At 32.9% G+C, this 24386-nt stretch overlaps 1 protein-coding gene across 1 annotated transcript; it reads right to left on the bottom strand.

The window, feature by feature from the left end:
• Window positions 1–12116: 12116 nt before the first annotated feature.
• Window positions 12117–22694, bottom strand: Prm (Paramyosin). Its single transcript, XM_068777913.1, has 16 exons — window positions 22502–22694; window positions 22372–22428; window positions 21035–21121; window positions 20073–20239; window positions 19610–19847; window positions 19397–19516; window positions 19053–19319; window positions 18670–18916; window positions 18033–18160; window positions 16847–16959; window positions 15291–15480; window positions 14290–14424; window positions 14014–14208; window positions 13270–13365; window positions 12773–13054; window positions 12117–12625 (listed from the first exon to the last, which is right to left on the bottom strand). The coding sequence occupies exons 1-16, from the start codon at window positions 22610–22612 to the stop codon at window positions 12428–12430; spliced, it is 2631 nt and encodes an 876-aa protein (XP_068634014.1). The 5' UTR covers window positions 22613–22694; the 3' UTR covers window positions 12117–12427.
• Window positions 22695–24386: the final 1692 nt, after the last annotated feature.

Here is a 24386-nt window from a genome sequence, read left to right as displayed (position 1 = left end):
AAAGAAATAATTCGATTAAATTGCTTTTACTCGAAGCTTACAACTCCCGTTAAATTCTATAATTAATAATACTCTTAAATATATTGCAGTTTTACGGTAAAGTAAAGAGAATGTCATTTTTTGTAGAATTATTGCTTATTTACTAGACTACTGAATATACATGTTTGATAGTGCTAGTCAGAGAGGAGAAAATTTTAAAATGAAACATTTGCCCTACTAGAGTCTCGATTAATGTTCTGAAAGATTTAAAAATTTAAACTTATAAATTTAACTTAAAAACATGAAATTTTCATCGTTATGCTACTAAGACGATAAAAGCCACGGTAATCCATACTATCGCTAATCGTTTTGAAACTACATCTTTTTTATTTTTTTTTTATTTTTAAAAACATTATCATATTTAATATTAATGTTAAATGTTTTGCATTTGTGAAAGAATAAAAAATATAGGTAATTGTCGCGTTTAAATGCTTAAATAAATTGATGGCAACCGCAGTTATCACAGGACGTAAGCCGAGTCGAGTACGATCACTAAACAATCGCAACAGATCCGTCGAGATTTATTTTTGTCGAAAGCACATTACGAAAATAAATGGCCTACTCCCAGTTGTTTAAGTGTCAAAGACTCGGGTTCGGAACGGGTTGTTGCCTCGGGTGAAATGGGGTCGCACTTGCTTCCCGACTCGGTGACTTCGTTATCTGCAGGTACTGCCAACAGAGCAACTGTTGCTAAGAAATACACGAAGCAAGAGACGTCACCTCTTTTCAGCTACTTGTACCGAAGTCAAGGAGCCAATAATGAGTTTTCTAAGACCCATGTACTTTATTGCGGTCGATAATAATGTAAGATGGTATAATGCTCAGATATATCAATTGATTGAAACTCAGTGTCCAATTTTCACATAATTATTATTAAAATATATCTTATATTCTTATTATGTCTTAAACGAGAAATTAAAAACGCCGCCAAAATCATCTTAATAAATACAAAATTCACTGGCTCTATGAATTTACTGCAATTTGATGCTTCAAAAAAGTGACTAGCGCTATAATTACAATTTTAGAATAGAAAACATTAAACGTGACAAAGTCAGATTAAACTAATAGGGAAACTCCGACCAGGGTACGATTACGTTTAAAGTAAATTCTTAAAATGTAGAAGTAAGGAGTTTTTAAAAAAAATAAAAGACTGAATAATTTAAACGTCCGTGAAAAATAGTATAGACGAAGAACTAAAAATCTCTTCTCACTCTCTTATAATTAGTTGTTAGCTATAACAGATTCGTTCACAGGAAGCATTTGTTCTAATATTTACTTGTTCTAATATTTGCCCTGAAAATGGCAAGTTGAAGTAAACTTAAAACATGCGTCCAAAATTCGTCAAAAATAACATTTGTACCCATTTTATTTTTAATTTAGTTTAACGTAAATAAATTAGAGATGTCATTGTCCCGTGACCTATTTTCTTGTATTTAGGAGATGGTAGCACCAAATGATAACATAGAAATACATTAAGCGCAAACTCCAAAGTGGATTCAAAGAAGGAAGTATTTCAGGAAACGTCCAAAAATATAACGGTTAAAAGGGACCGGACAATTTTGGAGCTTTGATATATGGTGTGTATATGATGACGTATGTAATTTTGAATTTGTGTCATCTTTGTTTTCGGGAATAAAAATATAATTATGACATAAATTTATTTTTTTTCATCCGTGATATATGAGTTTTCAATAATGATAAACGTCAGAAAATAAATAAATAAGTTAAAATTGTTGTACGAATTCAAACTGAAGTAATATTGACGTTTAAGTATTATTATAAATATGTAAAGACGGGATTATTGCTTATATGCAAGAGTTCTAACATTGCACGTTTGCTGCCAATTAATGTATGCTACATCCTATTCAAAAATTAATGGTTTAAAATAATAAGTAACTTAATAATAACAAAGTTAGAAAAAGGGATTTAAAAGTTCGATTTATTGCATTTTAAAGCTAATAATTGTTTACTATCAGCCCGCACACATTTTATACTGCCAGAAATTATTGGCCAGTCATATGCCAATAAAAAATAATAATTAACGTAACATATTCGGATTGAGTACATTATACAGATTGATTGGAAGTTGGTGTATAGGCTTTAAATTTTTTATGCTTGGTTGCTAACACATATTATTTATTAATACGTTTCGTTATTCATACATGTGCTTTGTGAGTACATAAATTTGTATTCGGCGAATAAACTGTAATTTAAAGAATATTTTAAACATACGTTTTATTTAACACTTTATTGTTTTGTTTCTTTTTTCTGGCTTTTATCAAAGTCATAGAGCTGATTTAAATATAATAAATAACCAGTCATGTCTCGTGCGTCTAATGACTCACGCTCGCAGAGCGGTTGCCATCCTATACACTAGATAGTACGTTTTATCTATCTTCACTTTTTTGTGATGCGCTGCCGTATTTGCAAAGTTTCATATACATCATAGTTAGGGTGGAGTTATATAGTCCAATCACCACTGCTATAGTTACTTTAGTATTGGAATCTTCGCTGCAATGTTTATATCAAAAATCCTAATAATAAGTGAAACAACTCTCTCCTCTCAAATTGTTACAACTGATAATTAAAATTGAATATTTTTCATAGTTAAATCGCTGTTAGATGGATTCTGCAAAACAGCGGGACCTTCCTGACGGCAGCACATCCACAATTGCTCTGTATTCTAGTATTAACAAACACATCAGTCCATTAGCGTAAATCAATGATTGCTGATAATTTAAGGATGAGAAATCTTTAATTTTTATTTTGTCTTTCGTGTTTATCATAATTATTCTTCCTCATATACCTGTGTAAAATGTCTAGTGAATTATGTCCGATCTGTTTGCTGTATTCTCTCGGATCTTCCCCAATTTTCAGAGGTAGATAGGTAGGCCTAGTTTTTGATTTTTAAATCGCCTAGAAAGGATTTTTGAACCGGACGGCTGTCCAACAAATCTGAAGCATGTTCTCCTAGCGCCATATCTGTATCAAAAGCATCTTTACGATCTCGATTGGCCTTCTTCGAAGTCCTCGTTTTTGTCTTGATTTTTGAATATGGAGAAAACTAAGAATGACCAGATATTTCATTTTTCTCGTGAACGTCTAACTACATTTTGTGCAACTGTAACACTGAGTTTCTGGCTATGCCACGCCTATATATTTATTAATAAGATTCTGCTGATAACGGATTACAAGTAATTAAAATCATTTAATGCCACTAGTGACAAAAAGGTAATGAGTTCAAACATATTATGTTTAATTTTATAATTTATTCGTTGGAAGTTTATATGGATAATCATTATTTGTAACTCATATCATAATTTATAATCTTTGTAATTCAACTCGATTCTTCAGAAATGACGTCTAGAAGGATCTGTGTACGGTTTTCTGTTGATCCTAATGTCGCGTTAAGTCAATTTTCGTTGATATTTGTTTACTGAATGAAACAACATCGATATTTCGCTAAAGTATAAGATATTGACCGAAAACATTGTTTTTTGTAGTGGCGGCTTAAGTTTTCCTTGACTATATATATGATGTATGGAATATTCTAATACCATTTATGAAACCATCTTGTGATATAAATGTTCATAATAATATGCGGAGTATCGTATTTTATAATTGCGATTAAGAGCTAATGATTATCCGCGCCAGGTATAGTTAGCCTAAGAAAGACAATCGTCAATTTATATGTTATTAAAGATCTTTTAAGTTTGGTTGTAATTATTTTCTTAATCAGTTTTTTATTTGTTATGGTCATGAATGAACAATGATAATGGTAAGGTAATTTTATTAAGTTGAAGAATTCTTGCTGGCTATTTTCTACTAATAGAATCTATTATTCCGATGTTGTTGTGTTGTAATTTATTGTTTGTTTGCAATACTAATTTTAGGTCTAATTTTTGAATTTAGAATTGAATAAATAGAAAGAAAGTCAATGAAATACTTTCCAGTTCGTGTTATCAATGTTATTATTGGAATACCATATGCGTTCCAGTGAATTGATACCCTTTGTGTTCGAGCTAAATTGATAGTGTGTTTAATCGGCTTATTTGATCTTACATTACTTTAGAGTATCAAAGGAATAATCGAACTTTATCACATTAACCGTGTACAAAATTAGGCCTGTTATAACTTATTTTACTTGAGGACAGACACTAATATACACTAGGACTGAGTGATACAAAAATCTTTTATAAATATAATCATAAATAATAAAAAAATAATTTAAGTAGCAATAAAATAATATATTTAAATTAACGTAACTACAGAATGTGATTTACTGAAGTAACTGTTACTAAAAATAATTATGAACTTGGGAGTTCTACCGATGAGGCATTCAATATTCTCAAAAGCCGCTTCTTGGTGGGTCTTTCGAAACAGCGGTGGCTTCCCGGTTATGTGGAAACGAGTCAGCTGTTGCCACATATTACCTAACACTTAGCACATTGTTTTGTTTTGCATATATGATAAAAAATTTGAGATCATAACGAAAAATGAGATTGGAATAATGTGGTTGAAATTAAATAGAGCTTGTACTTAAATAATTTCAATTTTAGTATTATTTCTTCTGCATATTTAATGTATAGGCGACTTAGTTAATGAAATAAATTGTGCTTTTGTTATTAATAAAATATAACTGGATATAACGGTAATGTTTAGTCAAAAGTATTTATTGCCGTAATGTTTCAAAAGCTGTATCAGTAAAAGGTTTAATAAACCAACAACTAGCTGATCACTAACGTCGCAAACGTATCTTAAATATCTTTTAATTGGATAGGTCACCTAACGGTACAGTCTTTAGTTATTCCTGCGCTCCTAGATAACCGTATCTACCGTTGATAATGAATCAAGGTATTGGCATCGCTATTACAAATGTTACAAATTATTTATTTTCTTTTATATCCTGTTCAAATGAATATGTATTTTCAATAACAATTTTCACATTTACATCCTTTACAGCTACATGTAAGGTGAATGTGTCAAAATACGGGTTATGAAAATATCTGTAAAAAATATCTAATTGAAAAAAAAATTAAAATCCTTTTTTATGTTTTGTTCCTTAAGTCAATTCCTTTTTATAAAACGCCACGAGTATTGCTCAGTATAGGTCTGTGCATACACAAGCTCCGTAGTTAAAAATAGCCAGAGCCGCATTCGATGCAATGGGATATCCTGACAAATTATTTTTATGTATCCCCGCTAGTCATTTTGTTCGCCGTTTCGTTTATGTGTACTCCTGTTTCAAGATATTTATGAATATTATTTTTATAGATTTGCTTACCTTGCTCTAACATATTATATACATATCCGCGTATAATTCAAAAAAATATATTTTTTCACTTTTAATTAACTATTAATATAAGTATTTAATAAATGAAAGTATAAAAGGACACAAAATATTTATAACTTTTAATCAATAATAAATTATTCTTTTATCACTTCATTAATTATTAAAGTTATTGAACTAAATATTTATTTCTCTACATATAATAAGCATATTCCCAAGGACACCAACTAAAATTTCTTACAAAAGTTAAATAGGAATTGCCTTTTTACATAATTTTCGGATGTGTGGTTGCGAAAATGATTTCAAAATAAATTTATTCGTTACTACTATATTCTAAAACGATTTTGCTTTTACTTAAAGGTCCAAGTATCCATTGTTCGAAAGTTACATTAATTACATATTGTTGTGATCTTAATTTTATTTATTTACACTTTGCTGTAAACCATTTGTGATCTTAATGTTTTATCTTACAGGATTACAAAAAATACAGTGACATCTAGACTCGAAAACTTTTTTTTTGGCTTTTGGTATGTGTTATCATATAATAAATTTAAAATTAACGGATATTTTTATCACAGCCGAGTTTTCTATATATGATTATGAATGAAAGGCGATATGTAACTTTGATTAAATATCTTAATATTACTAAATCACATATTTTACAGCGACTGTTAGTTAAATAAAAAAACGATCACATGGTTATAAACACGGCGGCGTGCATTAAACAAAACATCGTCGGTTTGTTTGGTACACACTAAATAACTTTCTGTGAACTTGACACATATTCGGAGATTTGGTTTTTTCTTCTAACATATTTTTATTTATGACCGCTATATAATGCATGACTAACCTGGCTCCAAATTAACATTTAATCTCTTTATTTCAATCACATCAAACAGAAACTGAATAAAATTGTCACGTCTCTGTCTAATGTTTTCAACATTTTAAAATGCTGTAACCACTGTCATGATAATATATGCTACAATAAATGCCGCATATTTGTTTACGTGATTTTTATTGTTATAAATTATACCTTTATAATTCTTTTTTGTAGTAGATATCGTGAAATTTAATTTCATTAACATAAATATACTCGCCAGATAAACTTTATTCCTTATATTTGGTTTTAATTTTTGTTATTGATTCTTGAGGGAAAGCTTGTTAATGTTTTTGCTGCGTGCTTAGTATGTTTATTAAAAAAAAGCAATTATGTGTTTCTCTTTTATAATTAACAATGGAAAACATTCTGCTCCCCGTTATTTGTTGTAAGTTTTAAGCTTAAAATTAATAATATTAAATTCTTTAATCTTTTATCTAATATAACGTTAATAATCGCCACGTATAGAACATTCGTTTACGAATAAATACGTGGATACCATGACTTTAATACATTGGTCAGCTAACACATGGTTATTTAAAAAAAATTCTAGGAGTATAACCGCAATGGTTTTGTTATTCGCGAGATAATTTTGCACTAGCCATACACAAATTGCACAACACATTGCACAAAATATACTTTAATCGCCTTTTTTCCAGATACACACTTTTTCTAAACTTGTGATGAATTCATGAAATGTGTATTTTTGTCTAAATTTTTCATTAGACAAATACCAGAAGATAATATTTACTATTTTCATGTGGCTAAAACTGCAGAGGCAAATACAAAATACCATTTTGGTTAATTACACTTCCCCAGCCCAGACGACATGCATCGGACAGATGCAGTACGGAAATAAAATCGACGTTTTTTGACAACATTCATGCTAAATAACGTAAGTGTGAATCTCTATGTTAATAGTGATCTGGTAATAAAGTATATATGCCAGAATGATAGGTTTTGATTGACTCACCTTGTTAAAACGAGGTAATGTAGATGCGCGTGCGCTGCTGGGCGGGCGGCCGGCGACTGGGCGGGCGGTGGCTGCGACACTAGCGCCGAGCAGCTAGGATCATCCACATCCGACGTGACGAATACGTAACGAAGTCGTATCGCATACGTAAATAGATAACCGTGTAAAAGATGGGTTTCGATTAAGACTCAGAGGAAAAAGGGCATACCAAACAAATACAGCATTCATAGAAATGTTTTTAAAACATTATCAAATTGTAGTATTCCCAGAAATATTACATAATTCTACAATACAGTTTTTAATAATATATAGCATTAACATAAACGTTATCTTAGAGTTATTTATGCGGAAACTTTAAGAAATCTTATATTTGAATTAAGTATTCGACTTCAGTTTTCTATCCAAAAGTTTCATAATTTGGATATCCATTTTGTTAACTTAAGTAAAGTTTGTATTATATTAGCCGTACTATATTAGAGTTAATACTAAAAATGCACAAATAATCTCACTGGTTAGTAAACAGGTTAAGGATGCTTTTACAGGTGTGCAAAATAAGTGTTGCAGTGCAAACGTGTTATGCACATTAATTTTAATTGTTTTAATACTCTGCTGCTTGGCATGTTTTTAGATTGATTGCTATTAATCGAACTAGCGTAGAACTGAAACCGAATGATATGAAAACTACATGGCCTAAAATTAATGTAAATAATTCAAGAGTTATGTAATGATAAAATGCAAGATTTTATTACTTATTATATATTTATTTAAAAATTGTTTAAAATTTTTTATACGTTTCTGCTTACGCATTTTTAATAAAGTACTTTTACTCAAAGGCATCTTTGTTTATCTTTTTTTTGTTGATCACTACTATCGTATATCTTTTCACTCACTCACAAAAGTGCGGCATCCTGTGTTTTTACAGCAATTATTCAGTATTGCAATCATATTTACGAAATGTCAAATCATTTTTGACGAAAAGAAATCGCCTTCTAATTTCCACTGATTGCAGATCTCCGAATTTTCTTGTAAATAACATATGAGCACCGATTTCTAATGCCGTATAGTAATAAAAAAAAATTATGTTTCATTTCTAACATAATTGAGCTAACGAAATGGAACGCGGAGGTGATCAGAACGATGTATCTGGCGGTGCTCGAGCCGACGATTCCATGATTCCATGAAGCAACCCTTTTATTATAAATAAAACGTGATTTCTCTCTGCAGGTGGTAGGAGACTGAGACCTGGAGATACCGGTCAGCTACTTGAACCGATCACATCCATCTGGTCAGGTTGGTGTAAAGTTTTCCTGCCTAGTGGAAGGTGTAGAAGACGTTCGTCTTGCCACTGAGGCTGTCGATATGGCGATTTTCACCTACGGCAGCCGCATTGAGAACACGGTGTGTGCGGCATTTTGCTTCATGAGGGGCAGGATACGCAGACAATAGATCGACGAAGTTGTAAGCTATACTCAGCGACTCACGGTCTGCCCTCAAGATCCGATACCCTTCATCTCTTAGCGTTAAGAATAAAAATGGAAGAATGTTAGAATCTATTAGGTGAAAGTGCACGCGGGCACAAAATGAGAGGGCGGACCAGTTGACCAAAGTCATGGCCCTGGAGAGTAAATACAGATCTGTGTGTGGCTGGATACGCTTGGCGAATGAAATATGAGGTAAATGAAAGGGATGATGGCTTTGGTAACGCGAAAGTTTTTCCCGACGCCATCTCGACCTAAAACATGCTTCAGGTTAAGTTGAATAAGGTTCAGATATTGACGGGGCACGAAACATTTCCTGAGTACCTTCATTGGTTTAACCTCAAGAAGAGTCCGTGTACAGTGACCCGGGAATGTACCAGTCACTTTCTGTCCCGTATTTGGCGCGGAACGAATGCATTGCCAGTTTCGATTGCAGAAAAGGATACTGGAAGGAAAATAACATCGTGATGCTAGTTAGCCAAGAAGTAAGAGGCCAGATCTTTCTGGAGTAATATGGGAGGATAATCGAAACAGTAATAAAAAGGAATAAAATGTAAATTAATAACAGTGATAAATATTGCGAAAGAATTGTGAAAAATAGAAATGAAAATTGTAGAATGTAAAAGAAAAGTAGTAGTGTAGTTTAGAAATAGTAAAGATAAATATAAGGAACAAAAATGAAAAAAATAGGATTTTTACAGTATTCTGCGGGGAAGGCAAAGGAAGATAGAGGCGTTGTATCATAGTTAACAAGGTATGGAAAGGAATGGAAAAGAATGAGAAGGACAACAGAGGAATGAATGAAACATCTTAAGAGAGACAAAAGAGCAGGGTGAAAAATAGTGAAAAATTCATATTTTAAAACAATGTTCCTGCTTATATGAGGCACAACAAGAATGAGAGGTCCCTAAAAACTGATGCCAAAAATATATTAAAAAGACGAGTGCAATTTTGTTTCAAAATTCTTAATAATGTGTATTGTTAAATGTAGTGTAAATGTATGATACATTCCCAGGAAACTTGAGACAATGAACACGTTGTTTTGCTTAGTTGTATGTTTGTATATTATACTTCAAGTTATTTCTTGAAAACCGTTTCAGCGTAATATAAAGATGTATTTTACAATACACAGACACTATACTAAGGGTAAACTTTACTGGTTTTTACATAAAATAAACCATTCATGATTTTAGATATCGAGAGAATGGATTTATGGTCAAAAATAATATTTTTAATTTTTTTTTAAATATGTCTAGAACACACGATGATTGGATATAGTTGTAAAAGCTTTAAGGAGGATATTTGTTTTTTATTTTTTATTGATTTTTGGATAGGGAGCACATAAATTAACAGCAAATAAGCTACACCTATATATGTGCATGAGTGTGAAGTGAATTCCGTCCAAAAATCCATAGTTTTAGACATAATACACAACGTAATAATAATATAGTAAGAAAAAGTGTTTTCAAAATTTTGATTACAATATATTAAAATTAAACATTGTTCACTTTCTCTAGTATCAGAAGTTATAGTCCTTTCGTATTCCAAAAAGAGGAATAAAGGAATATATTTCAGCGGGATCGCTTTATACATATATATTTCTCGGAACTAAAAATTCCAAACTTGTACTGTAATTAACTTACGTGTTCCTTTTTTTCAGCCATCAATATATGTGTTATTAAATAATGGAGGTATCTGTTGCTGAAATGATTTATATTTTTACCATTTCTATGCCAGGCACCTACAGGTAGGCTTTTAACTTTCATTACACACAGCTTTTCATTTCCTTGTTTTTGAGAATAGGACTATTGTAAAACTGCAAGTTACAATAGCCACCTAGTTCTCGAACATAGGTGAAAGTAGAGTTTGAGCCTTCTCCCTAGACGTATTCTGGGATCCCAAGATCTTTATACCATATATTACATTACCGCGGACAACCACCGAAAGGTTATAAGGTTATAAATCCCAAATAACTCTAACATCCTTAAGAAACAGAAACCAGAAACAGAAGTTTAATTCGCGAAATACATTCACTAGGTTCGGGATTGGTCAAACCGGAAGATATTGATACTTAAATGTTTATTGACAAAGTCTTCTATGGTATATATGATGCAGATTTGTCTTCTGTTTTTTGAGTCCCATAACAATGTTATGTTTGCTTCCATTTGCCTCGATCAGACAGTATAATTATTGTTTTTTTTTGTTTACATACTTATTTATAAAAGCACAAAAGCAGACGCATTCAAATACTACGATTAAGCGTTTTAACAATCAAAAATTTTGATACATTAGCTTATTTACCAAATTAATAATATTTATGGTATATAACAGCAAATAGGCAAAAAAAGTAGGTTAAAAATATAAAATTCATTTATTCAATATTGAAATTTTAACTCATATATATATATATGATCATTATCCGCATCTCTACCCATAAATCCATAAGACAAAATTTAGTGAGAATAACTAATATCTAATATGTTTGTGATATAATAATCTAAGATCTAATTTTTGTTTTGTAATATATATGGTTTATTATAACATAAAATAATATGATTAACCAACATTACCTAGCAAATGTATCAAACTTGCATACGATATACCTACTATTTTATTCTATGGGCAAGCGCGAAAAGGATGGTTTTGTATCAAAGATGCTACACAGTTTCGACAAAGTAATTAAGTAAATAACCATGAGGTTTAGCCGGTTGGCATAATATGACTCCTTTGTTTAAAAATGCCTCAGTACAATTCTCTGTATTGTTAGGTAACATTGTAATTTTTGGTAAACATTTCTTGCGAAATTCACGGTAGTAAATTATCAGAAATTAACATGTTGCCCAAACTTTCAGGAAAACTCACCAAAGGTAAAAATATTTGATCGGGTCGATAATATAAAATAATAGTAATAGAAAACAAATTGCAAATCAAAACAAACCGTGTTTTTATCCTAAATAATACACCAATGCCACGCTATTTGACTAGAAGATCTGCGATTATTCAACAATTTAATTACGTTTTAGAAATACGGAAATATATAGATATAACAATAAATAAAAAAATAGTAAAATTTTTAACAAATATATAAGTTGTTTCAAAAAAATTGTAAACTACTTTATGTATTAGCGGATGGAATTAAAAAAATGAAATAATACCGTTTATATAGTTGTCTTTAAATTTTTTATGTTAAATATGAGTATTTTCTCACAATCAAATAAAAATCGTGGCTGTTTTTGAACTTTTATTGTTTTTTTTTTTGTTTAACATTAATAGCATTTATTTTTAATTAATACAAGTTACAATTACAAACGTACAATATTTATTGCACCATTAATAAATAGCCATACAAAAGTAATTTCTTTATTTTTAACTACTGCACCTAAATTACGGTACATATTGTAATAATAATCTAAAGCGCCGGTGAACTTATTTAAGACATTGAAAAAAAAACATTATCAGTTTTTGGTTCTTTATTTAATTGTATTTAGCAATTACAATAGAAAAATCGATAAGGGACTGGCGGTCGGAAGTCGACTAAATTAGTGTGGAGACACGGCATTATGGGGCCAAGTCAACCCGCCGATCACCGGTCCCAAAATACGATTTGGCCAATAGATGGCGCCATTAGACAATTTATGTCCACTGGCGTTATCTATTATGTAACTCAAACATCACTTAACGAACGACTAGGCTTATACCCGACCGGAATTGCGTCCCTTCAAGGAGTGGTGGAGAGAAATGCTGGTGTGTCGGGACGAGGGATGGGCAGCTTACTCTGTGCTGAGGGCACGTGACTCCTGTACCAAGTACACCTGGGAGCCGGGCACCGTGGAGGTGGTTACGAAAGTGCGGTGCTTGGCGCGGATGAGAGACAGATTGCTCTCGGCAACATCAGCACGGTCCTCAGCGGCCTCCAATTCACGTTGGAATCGTCGGACTCTAGTAACGCTCTGTTGGGAGACGCCCTCCTGTTGATAGACATTTATACATAAGTTGTTGTTATTGTTATTAAAGGGCACACTAAATCACTAACTTTACATGCATCGTGTCATCATCGCAAAGTTTGAATACATTAAGTTAAACCTCATGTATTCAAACTTTTTACTAAGATTTACCTGTTCTGCCAACTGCCTCTTGTAAATGTTTACTTTCTGGGTACATTTCTCCAAAGAGTCTTGGAGCAGAGCGATGTTCTTCTGGTCTTCCTCACATTGAATCATGACCTCCTTAACTTGACGTTCCTTCTTGCGGAGGATCTTGATGGTTTCCGCGTGCCTTCTCTTCTCTTCGTCCATTTCCAGCTCCAAATCTTTGATGCGTGCTTCCAGTTTACTAATGATGCGCTTGCCGCCAACAATAGCATTAGCTTCAACTTCTTCCAAGCGAACCGAGATGTTCTTTAACAAACAAAAAAAAAATCAATACAAGTACAAAAAAAAAGATAATTGTTTTATTAACGAATATTTTTTTAAGAATAAGACGTGCTAACTTAAAAGTCTTAATATTTATGATCTTATTTACTTCAAAATAGCTATTGTTTATTCCATAGTTGTTATGAATTCTATAAATAGAGAATCGCCACATTTTAGTCATAGTATCTGGAAATTTTTACCTTGACTTCGATTTCGAGAGACTTTTTGATTGCTTCAATCTTAACAATCCTTTCTTGTTCTTCGTGCAAGTGCTCTACGGTGTGCTTGAGTTCGGTCTGAAATTAAAAATAAAAGAGAATTATTAACCATGTAAATAATATTATACAACATTTGTCTGCTTAAAATTAAATATTAACAAATTTAAATTGCAAAGTTATATCGTTAACGTTTTCAAATTATTGTTCGTTCTACTTTACAAAATAAAGAGTCAATACTTTTTCAGAAGTTTAAAACTTTCCTACTTTACGTGCGAGTTAAATGATAGGAGCTTATTAAAAATATATACCAAAAAAGATCACTCTTTTTCTGTTAATTAAAAGTCTACTTTGTTGTACTGAAATATTTGGTACGTTATTGTCACACGTGACAAGTTAAATATTTTAATTAGCAAATGATTTTGTCTTCAACTGATTTTAAAAGATTATGATCGGTGTTCATTCGAAGATATTTCCATTCTTATTGTTTATAACTAGTTTGAAATTGTATAGAAGAGTATATTTTTCACGGTATCATTTACTGCTTTTTTAAAGACAATATTCAGAGTAGGGGGGTAAGTTGATGTCATAGTCCTGTTTCTTGTTGTTTTTACTTTTAATTACTCTACTTTGAAGTGATTTTATGTAATAGATTAGATACGTTAACAAAATTTTTAAAACGACTAACAAAGTCGCTCAGCAATCATTAAAAAAAAAATATTAAGGCACCTGGACGCGTTGGTATCTCTCATCGGCAACGCGCAGTTCCTTGGTGATCTCATCGTAATCAGCGGCAACAGCGGCGAGCTCTTGCTCGATCTTGGCCTTGCTGCTGGACAGGTTCACATTGATGACGGTCAGCTCATTGATGCGAGTTTGTGCTTCCTCATAGGACAGTTCGATGGTGCGCTTAGCACGGAGGGCCTGTTATCAAACACATATTTTCAAAGTATAATAACAATTTTGGACAATATACACATTTCGTTTAAAGAAGTTATAATTTACCTGCTCGTAATTGCCACGGATCTCTTCGATCTCACCAGTGAGAGATTGTACTCTTCGCTGAGCTACGCCATACTGGTCGAGCGTCACCTGGAGCTGCCTCTGTACCTCGTCATAGTGAGATTGGATTTCGGTAAGCTGAAAATAATAACAAGCAAATGTTTAGAATATAAACGTCACGGAGTAGAAATATCCTGTTATTTATTCCGAAAATTCGTTACTTTTAATTTTCCTCTACGATCAGCGGATCCTGTTTGACCTAGTAATTTTACACAAGTTCTTGAACAATGATGTTGATTACCTGGACCTATTGAACAAGATCTGTAACAATGTACCTACTGGGATTCTCCGCTCGCTTGTCTATTGAAAGCACTACGAACGAACAAATCCTCCTAGAACGAACCAAGATAAATATTCACTGATAGACAGAATAGTAAAATATAAATGTGTACAATAAATATGTTTGAACAGAAATCTATGTCTATAGTGACCCCTTATTAAATTTTTGGAATGTATCGTGTCGTTAACGCCGGACAGTACTATGATACTTTTTGATGTAATGTTTTTTTATACCAAAGAATGTAAAATTATAAAATTTTCGTAAAATTATAAAATTACGTAATCCATGTTGCATTTCTTTAGATTTAAGACAAATATTGCTAAGAAAATATTTTTTATGTTAAAGGCTAATGAATTCACGTGCTTTTTTTTTAGAAAACTTATCATTAATAAATTACTTTACTCATTTTAATTCATCTTAATGTTTAAGAAAATTTCGTAAGACAAATATTTTACAAAGGCATTTTTTATTTAGGGAACTATTATCGTTTGAAATAAAATTGTTTAAAATATATTAGTATCTATTTTCTAAGCGTTTTAATCGAGTTAAATTCCATTGCTATGTCCCGCACAAAAACTAGCTGCAGTAGTGATGTATATCAATTTTTGTAATTTTGTTTAAGAAGAAATGAGTAATACATATATATAATTTGAATATGTAATACCTGCAGAGACTGCTTCTTAATTGTTTTCTGCAGATCAATGTTGGTCTTATTAGCAACGTCGAGAGACAACTCGAGCTCGGTGATCTGGATCTGCAGCTTCTTCTTGATGCGGGTCACCTCCGACTTCAATTTGGTTTCTGCCTCAACGACACGAGCGTTCAGCTGCTCGATTTCAATGCTGGTTTGCTTGCTAAGGAAAAAAGTATAATCATCAATAAAAGGAATGTATTGTACAAGCTCTCCTATGCCTGAATTGATACCTTTTATCTATCAAAACACTTGTATTTATTTGTTCAAATTGATTAATAGTTTCTTTCAGTTCTTCTAATTGTTGTCGATAAGTGTCACATATTGGGGAAATATCTGTATCGATTCTAACAACGCACACTTTAGGTGAGGATTCACCAATTTTCACTTTAGAAATTTGTGAAAGTTCATATTCGAGATCTCTTGACATATTTCCAGCAGAAGTTGATTTTTTTATATAACTATGATCGTCGTCATAAACTTTCAGAGGTAAATTTATATTCTTCAACCGTACCTCAGAAACATTATTTAAGTTTTCAGCAAGTAATGTTTGGGCGATGGCTTTAGCGGATTTACCTTTATATACTTTTGCTTTACCTTCAGACTCAGATTTGAACTTACTCATGCTATATGCATTTTCTAAAGGAAAAGTACTATCCATAACGATGGCTCTTTTTTTTTCGAATTTAGTTTTTTCTGTTCGTTTCTTTTTTGTCTTCGTTGCAATACCTTCAACAGCTACATGCTTAGACACGTTTGCCGCTGCTGCGCTTGCAATTACTGAAAATGGAGATCTCTTAGTAACTGTGAAAGAATTGAGATCATTTTTCGCCTTCTCAGCGATTTCTTGTGAAATCCTTTGGATATCTGCTTCTGAATAAGTTTTTATAGGGCGATCCGATCTGTATTTTTCCAAGCCTCTCTCATTGTTCCAGGGCAGAGTCGGAGGTTTGGTGTACAAACCGTGTTCTTTAGCTGAAATGTAGTCTATCATAGGCTGATAAAAATTAATTCCGTAGCCATAATTATTTTCGTAAATAGAAGTCGGAGGACGGTTCCACTTGTTCAAATTCGGAATTTTCGTTGGCGTCATTATAGCCTAGAATATTCTTCAAAATAGTTTGAGGAGCTAAACTAAATTTTCGAGGTGCAAAAGTAGAAGTCCTTTGGGTACTGCAAGAAAATTGCAACTGTCTCACCAAACGCAAAATCGAGATGGGAGCCAAAGTTCATACGTATGTACTGTACATATTCTCCAATCAACGAAACTGTTAAAAATAGATTGAATCCGTGCCAATATTTATGATATTCATTAGTTTATACTGCATCCGGAATGATGTGATCTATTATGCTTTTTGTAAAGCAGCCAATGAAATTAAATTTGAAATTATAGATTATGATAGACATTACTTTTTACCCTGCATATATATTTTAAATGAACGATATAAAATTAACTTGATAATTTTTTTATATCGCTATCTATACCTTGCGATATTTGGTGAAAAAAGTGTTATTTAAATTTTGTATACCGGATAGATTCGATTTCTTCCTCCTTCTCTTGAATGCGGCGTTCAGCTTCATGACGGAACTGGCCGAGTTCGGCAGTCAACCTCTGGGAGCGTTGTTCCTCAGCTTTGCGGCCCTAGTACCAATCATACAAATGTTTATAACATCATATTAATAAATAAAAAATACGACAAATAGTTATAGATTTATTAATATTTTACAGGACTTTATATGGATTTCTAAGGTATCTGTTGGCATTCCTAATGTAAGCTCTGAGGTTTTGTCCAGTTTCATCGTTTTCAACAGAGTTTGTGGAACAGAATGGTCCATGAATAGATAAATATGAAAATAATTTTAAATATAAGATCAATAAAATAAAAATGATAACTTAATTATAGACCGTGTATAAACAATGATCATTTCGAAAACAGCTATTTCTGGATTATTTCCTATCGTATCTAGAGCCAAAAGACTTATGTACGTCATATGGAACAAAAACAATGTTGCAAAAAAGGATTCTAAAACTGCGACATAATCCTAAAGTATATAAGATGTACTGGTTCATAGTTTATTTGAACTCATTAAAAAATAAAATGAATGATTATAAAGTATCTCCATGTAGGCGATGTTGACCCAGATTAAAGAAGACCTATGAGCGGTGTTATATTGATATTTTTCAAATAATATTTACTACAAACTTAAATATTTACATGTATAGAGTTTTTCAATAAACACACATCGATATTTAGTTTGAACAGAATGGTTCACCCACCGTAAATAAAAATTGTGGTAAACCAGTTTCCGCGATCCTATAATTACAAAATCCAGATGTTGATTGACTGTTCCGATTTGACCTATTACCTATGAATTATATTTTATGGGGCCATGGTAAAGAAAAGGTCAACAAATAGCCTATCGATTGCTTGAAACAAAAAATACGTGAGGTTATTAACAACCTTTTATCAATTAATCATTTTAACAATAGAATTGACACCTCTATGGTCATAGGAATCGCATATAATCGACAGACTTTTCATTTTTCGTGTTTACCGTACTATTTCAATTAATATTAAAATGAAATAGTTTCGTGTACTTTTCGGTGTTATATTTATTGAAAAAATAAGGCTATCGCTGAAAAATCAATAATATTTGAGTAATGCAAACTGCAATGTAGTACAAATTTAGGCACGTAAGTAAGAAGGGACTTACAGCTTCTGCTTCTTTGTAAGCGGCAGTGAGTTCTTCTCGCTCGTTCTCAAGACGGCGCAGCTCGATCTCGAGCTCGTGAAGACGGCGGGTCAACTCCGTGATGTTAGCGCGTGCGTCGTGCAAGTCATCTAGTATGAAATGTATGTTTATAAAGTATTATCAATTTAGTAAAAGCGGATTTGACATTTGATGTGATTATATTAAATGTTAATAAATGACTTTTTAACTACGCAAAATAAAGTTATGATGATCATCATGTTAGCCTATAGATGTCCACTGCAAGGCAAAGGCCTCCTCTAAAGATCGCAACGATGATCGGACTTGGGCTGCCCGCGTCCAGCGATTTTTCGCGACCTTGCTTAGTGGGGTGCTATTTACGCTGCATCTAATAGTTCGTGGACGCTATTCGAGAAATAAATACAGTCAAATTATATTTTAACAGCTTTAGATATAGTTTGTATTGTTACTTATAACTACAATATTTTACTAGCAGAACAAATAATCGAGTCAATTATCAATTTTGGTAAATAATTTTGTACATTACCATTTTTTATACCTTGTACACTTGGTAGAGCTTAGGTTACTAATCATTTGTTGACGTTAGCTATTGATACTAAATTGATTGTTTGCTACTTACCACCCAGTTTCTTGTTCTCGCGGCCGAGTGCGTCTTTCTGCTCGCGCGTCTTGTCAAGTTCATGGGTGATACGTTGGATCTCTGTCTGCTTAAGGCGCAAATCGCGTTGTGACTGTTCATACAGTTGTACGGTCTCCTCGAGACGGGACTTTATTTCAATGTTAACACGCTCAAGTTGTTCTGTTCTCTTCTGCAGTTCGCGAGCTGTACCATTAGCCTTCTCGAGATCAATGATGAGCACTTCGACCTACAACCGTATTACTTTTTAGAAAAAAATGATTCTAATATCACAGTTGAACAAAGTAATAAACATTTTACATTTATATAAGTATAAGGTAATAGATATCAAAATTTTTAGTCGTATTTATTCCAAAATTAATTACCTCACTCTGCAAACGAGACTTTTGTTTTTCAATATTGCTGATCTTAGCAATAAGAGTCTCAATATGTTCTTCTTGTTCTTGGATGCGAGCAGAGTATTTGCGGCGGATTTCTTCGATTTCCTCAGCCCTCGCAGCAGCTTCGGCTTCGAATTTCGAACGCCAATGTTGTACCTCGCCGCTGGCCTTAACCAGTTGACGCTCCAAGTCCAAACGTGCCTCAGATTCTTCTTCTAGTTGAACGCGAACCGATTCCAGATCAATTTCAACCTGAGGTATTTAAATAATATATCTCTGGTCATTTTTGTACTATAATTATAAAAATCCTGTTATATTATATAAGTCACCTGGTGAAGGTTGGCCTCAAGCAGTGAACGTCTTCTCTCTTCATCCTCGAGCCTGCGACGTGAGTCCTCAAGCTGACTAACAACCTGGCTCTTAAGGTATACAACGTTTTCAATGTTCACCTGAAAACAAAAACTTATTAGTATTCCTGAAACAGTTTCTGATTATTTATTTTGGTCAATAAATCAAATATGTACACAACATTTTATATTTACCTTAAGATCTTGAACTTCTTTGATGAGCTCAACATTCTCTTGGGACAGACGCTGCTTATGAGACGTAATATCCACAATAGTGCGGTTAAGCTCTTCAATTTTGATGTGAAGCTCACTGATAGTTATTTCCAACTTCTCTACTGTTTTGGAGTAGGTAATCTTCTCCTTGGTAATATTCTCTACTTGGGCCAACAGTTCATATACTTCAGCTTGGAATTTGGACTTCTCCTTCTCAGCCCTGTTGACAAATGTATAATATTATGCCTCTGGAAATACACCTATAAACTTTGTAAAGAGTAAACGCAACGAATGTGAGTGTGGTGATAGGGTTAATTATCTTTTACATCGCTCAGCATCATTCGCAAATTACACCTAGTCGCATAGCAGTTACCACAATATCATTCACATAAAATGAGACGTATACAAATATTCATAGATTGAGAGACAAATAACTCATTCTCACCTGGCTTTGCTTTTGGTAAGCTGGTCGATTTGGTCCTGGAAGTCAACCACGATCTCCTGATGCTTCTTTTTGAGCAAGTGGGCGGTCTCCTCAGACTCCAGGTGGACATCTTCCAGTAATTTGCGAAGCTTGTTAAGTTCAGTATCACGTTTTCTGTTGATCTCGAACTGCAAAATTAACGAACATATCAAATTACGTCCCCATAATGTACTTATTTTTAATGGGTGACGTATTTGAACTTAAAATTTTAGCTTTTTTCATTTCATAAAATATAGATACCTCTACGTCCAAAACACCTTTTAAAATCGATTAATTGTACTACTTTAAGAAGTAGTACTATTGTTCTTTGTAATTAATTCTTAAATTAATTACAAGGAACAAACACTTTTATAAAATGTGTGATCAAGTCGTGACTAATAAATAAAATATAATTTCTAAAATTATTAAGGTACAACTATGCACGATTTTTCCGTTTTATCTGAAAAATTAAGAAAACATAAGAAATGGTCGCATAGCTTTTGTATGAAATTCGCAATAGCTTGTGTAAAAATCGCAAAGCGAAATAACAACATGGGTTATTACTTAAAATTAACATATTTACAACTTTTTTTATAAATTGAAGAATATCTTTCTAAATTCGCTCAACTATGTTTATTTAATTTTTCTGCATTGTTTCAGATTTTTCTATAGTGGTTCAATTTTATTTCAACTTTTTGTTATTTCGGTAAAAATCATATTATTCCTAGTTTATATTGATTTTCTTTAAATCTTCTGGCTTTGTTCTCAATTGCTAAATGAACATTTTTTCGGTAATTTAAGTTACTATAATGTTATACATATCTTTTTCAAATTTGAGCGTTTCCTTTAATTTTACTAATATCATTGGCGCCACCAACACCAACCTTTGCACCTGGGCATTATTTTAACACTTTTGTTTATTAAATTAGCTGACATAGAATTACCTGACTTTCGGCTCCGCCTTCAGCTTCCTCCAGCCTTTCAGAAAGTTGAATGACTTGCACGCTTAAATCAGCTTTCTCCCTCTCGATCTAAAATTATATTTTATGTATATAGTAAATTTTACTCACATAATAAATTAAGAATTGATTAAATAAACATGCACAATTGACGATCAAAGACTAAAGGTCTAGTTAAAATGTTTCTAAATGTTGTTAAAAACATCGTAAGCTAAATTATCGTAAATAGCGTAAGCAACATAAGTAAGCTAAGAATACTAATGTAATTGATTTTAATATGAAATGAAGTTTTACGAGTCTTTTTAATTTTAGCTTTTCAGCGGAGAGACTCAATAGTGTTCAGAAGATTATTCAAATATTTGAATGTAATAAAAATTATGCAATAACCAGGATATTTTGTAACACGTCCTTCACATATTTCAGTATTGTAGTTATCTAAATTAAGAACGAATTCGTATCTCGCTGTAGCTGTGACTAACTGGATATTTTTGTTACCAACAGCACAGTCTATTATTATATTTCAATATTGTGGCATTCTCAACGGGAACGAGCATCATTTGGCCCAGATTCAAACGCGAGATCGGTGAACAAGAAGTCGGGAGTTTCGTAGAATGCTTTCGCTAAATATATCGCGGAACCCCGACGACCGCGGAGTCACCGCTACGCCGCCGATGCGAGCAGCTGCGTTCTACAGCGCCGATTTCTTGATACAATTACCGCATGATATATTCGTAAACCATAACCTTTTTTAAATATACATTTTTGTATTATATTATTGAAATTAAGTAGAATAAGAAGTATGATATAGCTAAATTATTAAAAATATTCTCAATGCCAAAAAAAAAAATATAATTAAATGATGTTGTAGGTAAAAGAGATGATGAGATTTTTAAATCTTTATTATTAAGTCCCTTTTATAATAACATTCTCCAAATAATTATTTTTATAATTTAATAATCTTTTTATGTAAAAGAAAATATTTATACATTTTTTTAAAAAGTTGAGCAAAAAGTGAGATAATGAGATGTTGAAAAGTTTTCATGAATTAGTTACTTTTTTATAATAAAAACTGAAAATTCTTAAAGGTTAGTTTGTCATTTTTTTAGTTAAGTAATTCACACGAAAAAGTTGATAAAGGTGATTAAGGGCGGCGCAGGAACAAATTTTCACGAACAAGGCACTTATGAAAACAATAAATCGAGGGCGGTGATATTAATAGAGGTGTGCTTGTGCGCCGCCCCGCCCACACCTGCGCGCGCGACGTCGCGCCAGCTTTGGCCACGAGCGCCGCGCATATCACATTTCGGTCAATCGAGCCTTACCCTCTGACGAAGCTCCCTTTCGGATTCCAGATCATCGTGGAGGAGACGAATCTTATCCTGAAAAATACAACATATTCGATAATGTGTCCCCAACACTTCACAATCACTGCACTGATTACGGGGCCGGTACCTCCAGCCTGGAGAGAGCACTCAGGTCGGCGCTGTACTCGATGTTGACGTCGGTGGTGCCACCGCCACTGCTGCGGTAGGTGTACTTGGAGGTTTTCGCCACGGCGGACATTGTCGCTGGTTCGTCTCTCGGTCGGCAGTCGGCGCTACGTTACCGGTCGGGCACCGTTCGACTAGTGAGAGCGGGAGCGGTCGGCGCGCGCGCACCATTACCGCCCGACCGCCGCCCGCCGCCCGCCCGCCCCGCGTCAACCGCCCGCCCGTCGCCCGCCCGCCGCCGCTGCCGCCGCCGTCGCCCGCCGCTCCAGGGCGGCCGGCGGGCTGGAGCTCGCGGATCGTGTTACCACCCCCGTGCACCCCCCTCTCAGCCTTTTATAGACACGCCCGCCTTAACGCCGTCGCTGTTCTCCAATATTTGCTTTGCCCAAAAAATTGGCAAAATCTTTTAGAAACCTGGTTAGGTCAAAGAAATAAACGACACGAGGATTCGTCATATGCGAAAACTAATTTAATTTCAACTTAAAATTAAAACATTCTTTATTTAACATACAATAGATTACGTCTCTTGTTGGCGTCAAGTTGAGTGTACCACTTGATTGAATGAAATGCTTCATACTTGAGTAGAACAGCTGAAAGAAATTCGATGAGATTATTGTTTTTTAAACATTTTTTTAAAACTTTTTTAAAACAACACCGAGAAAGCCTGGAGGCAAACAAATCATTACCGAAGTGTGCTAACTTTTATATAAAGTCATTTACAGCGTAGTGACCCTTAGCACACAATTTTATTTGACAATTTTTTTTTAAAATCTAGCAATGGAAGCTTTCTGAACATTTTCTGGGATCCTATTCTTAAAACGTTTACATTGCCTATTGAAATATTTAGTAATTTGATAAAGTGGAGTCTGTATATAATATACATAATAATTATTTTCAAAATTATAGCTAATATTAAGGAATTGCAGTAGGTAGCTTCTCATTTACAACTGTAGCAACCATCTTTGAATTGTTACTATCTGACTATATTAAACTAATTGTAATAATTTCATTTTAGAAATTAAATCGTCGAACATTACATTGTCATCTAATATAAATAAATTTAAGACAATAAAATTAGCGAAATAATGTTTATAAATAATTAACCTATTAAGTTTTTACATTAATGTTTCTAAAAGTCAATAGTTTCATATATAATAAATAATGTCTACATTGTAAAGGAAAAAAATAGTTTTCAATATTTGAATTTTTTGCTTATTAAAATAAATAATTGTTTGCTGTCTGTCACAGTAGACTTTCTACTGCCAAAACTTAATGGCCTGTCGCATTCAAATAGAAAAAAAAACTAATATATCATATTTCAGAGTTATTGCTATAGAAAGTGATTGGAAATAGGTGTAAAAGTCTTAATACTTTTAGCTGATAAATGATTTGCACATTTCTTCCTTTAAAGCTTTTTTAATCTCTTTTTTATAAAGCTAATACAACATTTTCACACCATCTTTAGATAGGTAGAACGAGCATAGAGAAATATGTTTTAAAATATTCTGCAGTGGGAAAATTCGAGCATGTGATATAATTTTCGTTTAATGTGGTTAAAAATGAGTTTGCAATTATAAAATACTTGTCCACCCTAGGTCTGCGCTCGTCACTGTTACATATGCAATGATTAAAGGTATATCCAATGCAAATGTCGAGATATTCTCGCGACGTCTTGTATCAAGTGAACTCATAATTATTCATCGTTCTATTTTCATCCGACAAAGTACTATTAGCTAAACTGATGTTTACATATTATAATCTATTTTATAACATTTATACTTTTTTTTTAATTATTCGTAATATTTTTCAACGTACAATGTATATACGTATAATAATCTTATTCTAGT

Source organism: Battus philenor, unplaced genomic scaffold (genome assembly GCF_028537555.1).
Source record: "Battus philenor isolate CCGP_79_NKW_IND1 unplaced genomic scaffold, ilBatPhil1.0.hap1 SCAF_1, whole genome shotgun sequence".
Taxonomy (NCBI): domain Eukaryota; kingdom Metazoa; phylum Arthropoda; class Insecta; order Lepidoptera; family Papilionidae; genus Battus; species Battus philenor.
This window is presented reverse-complemented; position numbering and strand designations above follow the sequence as displayed.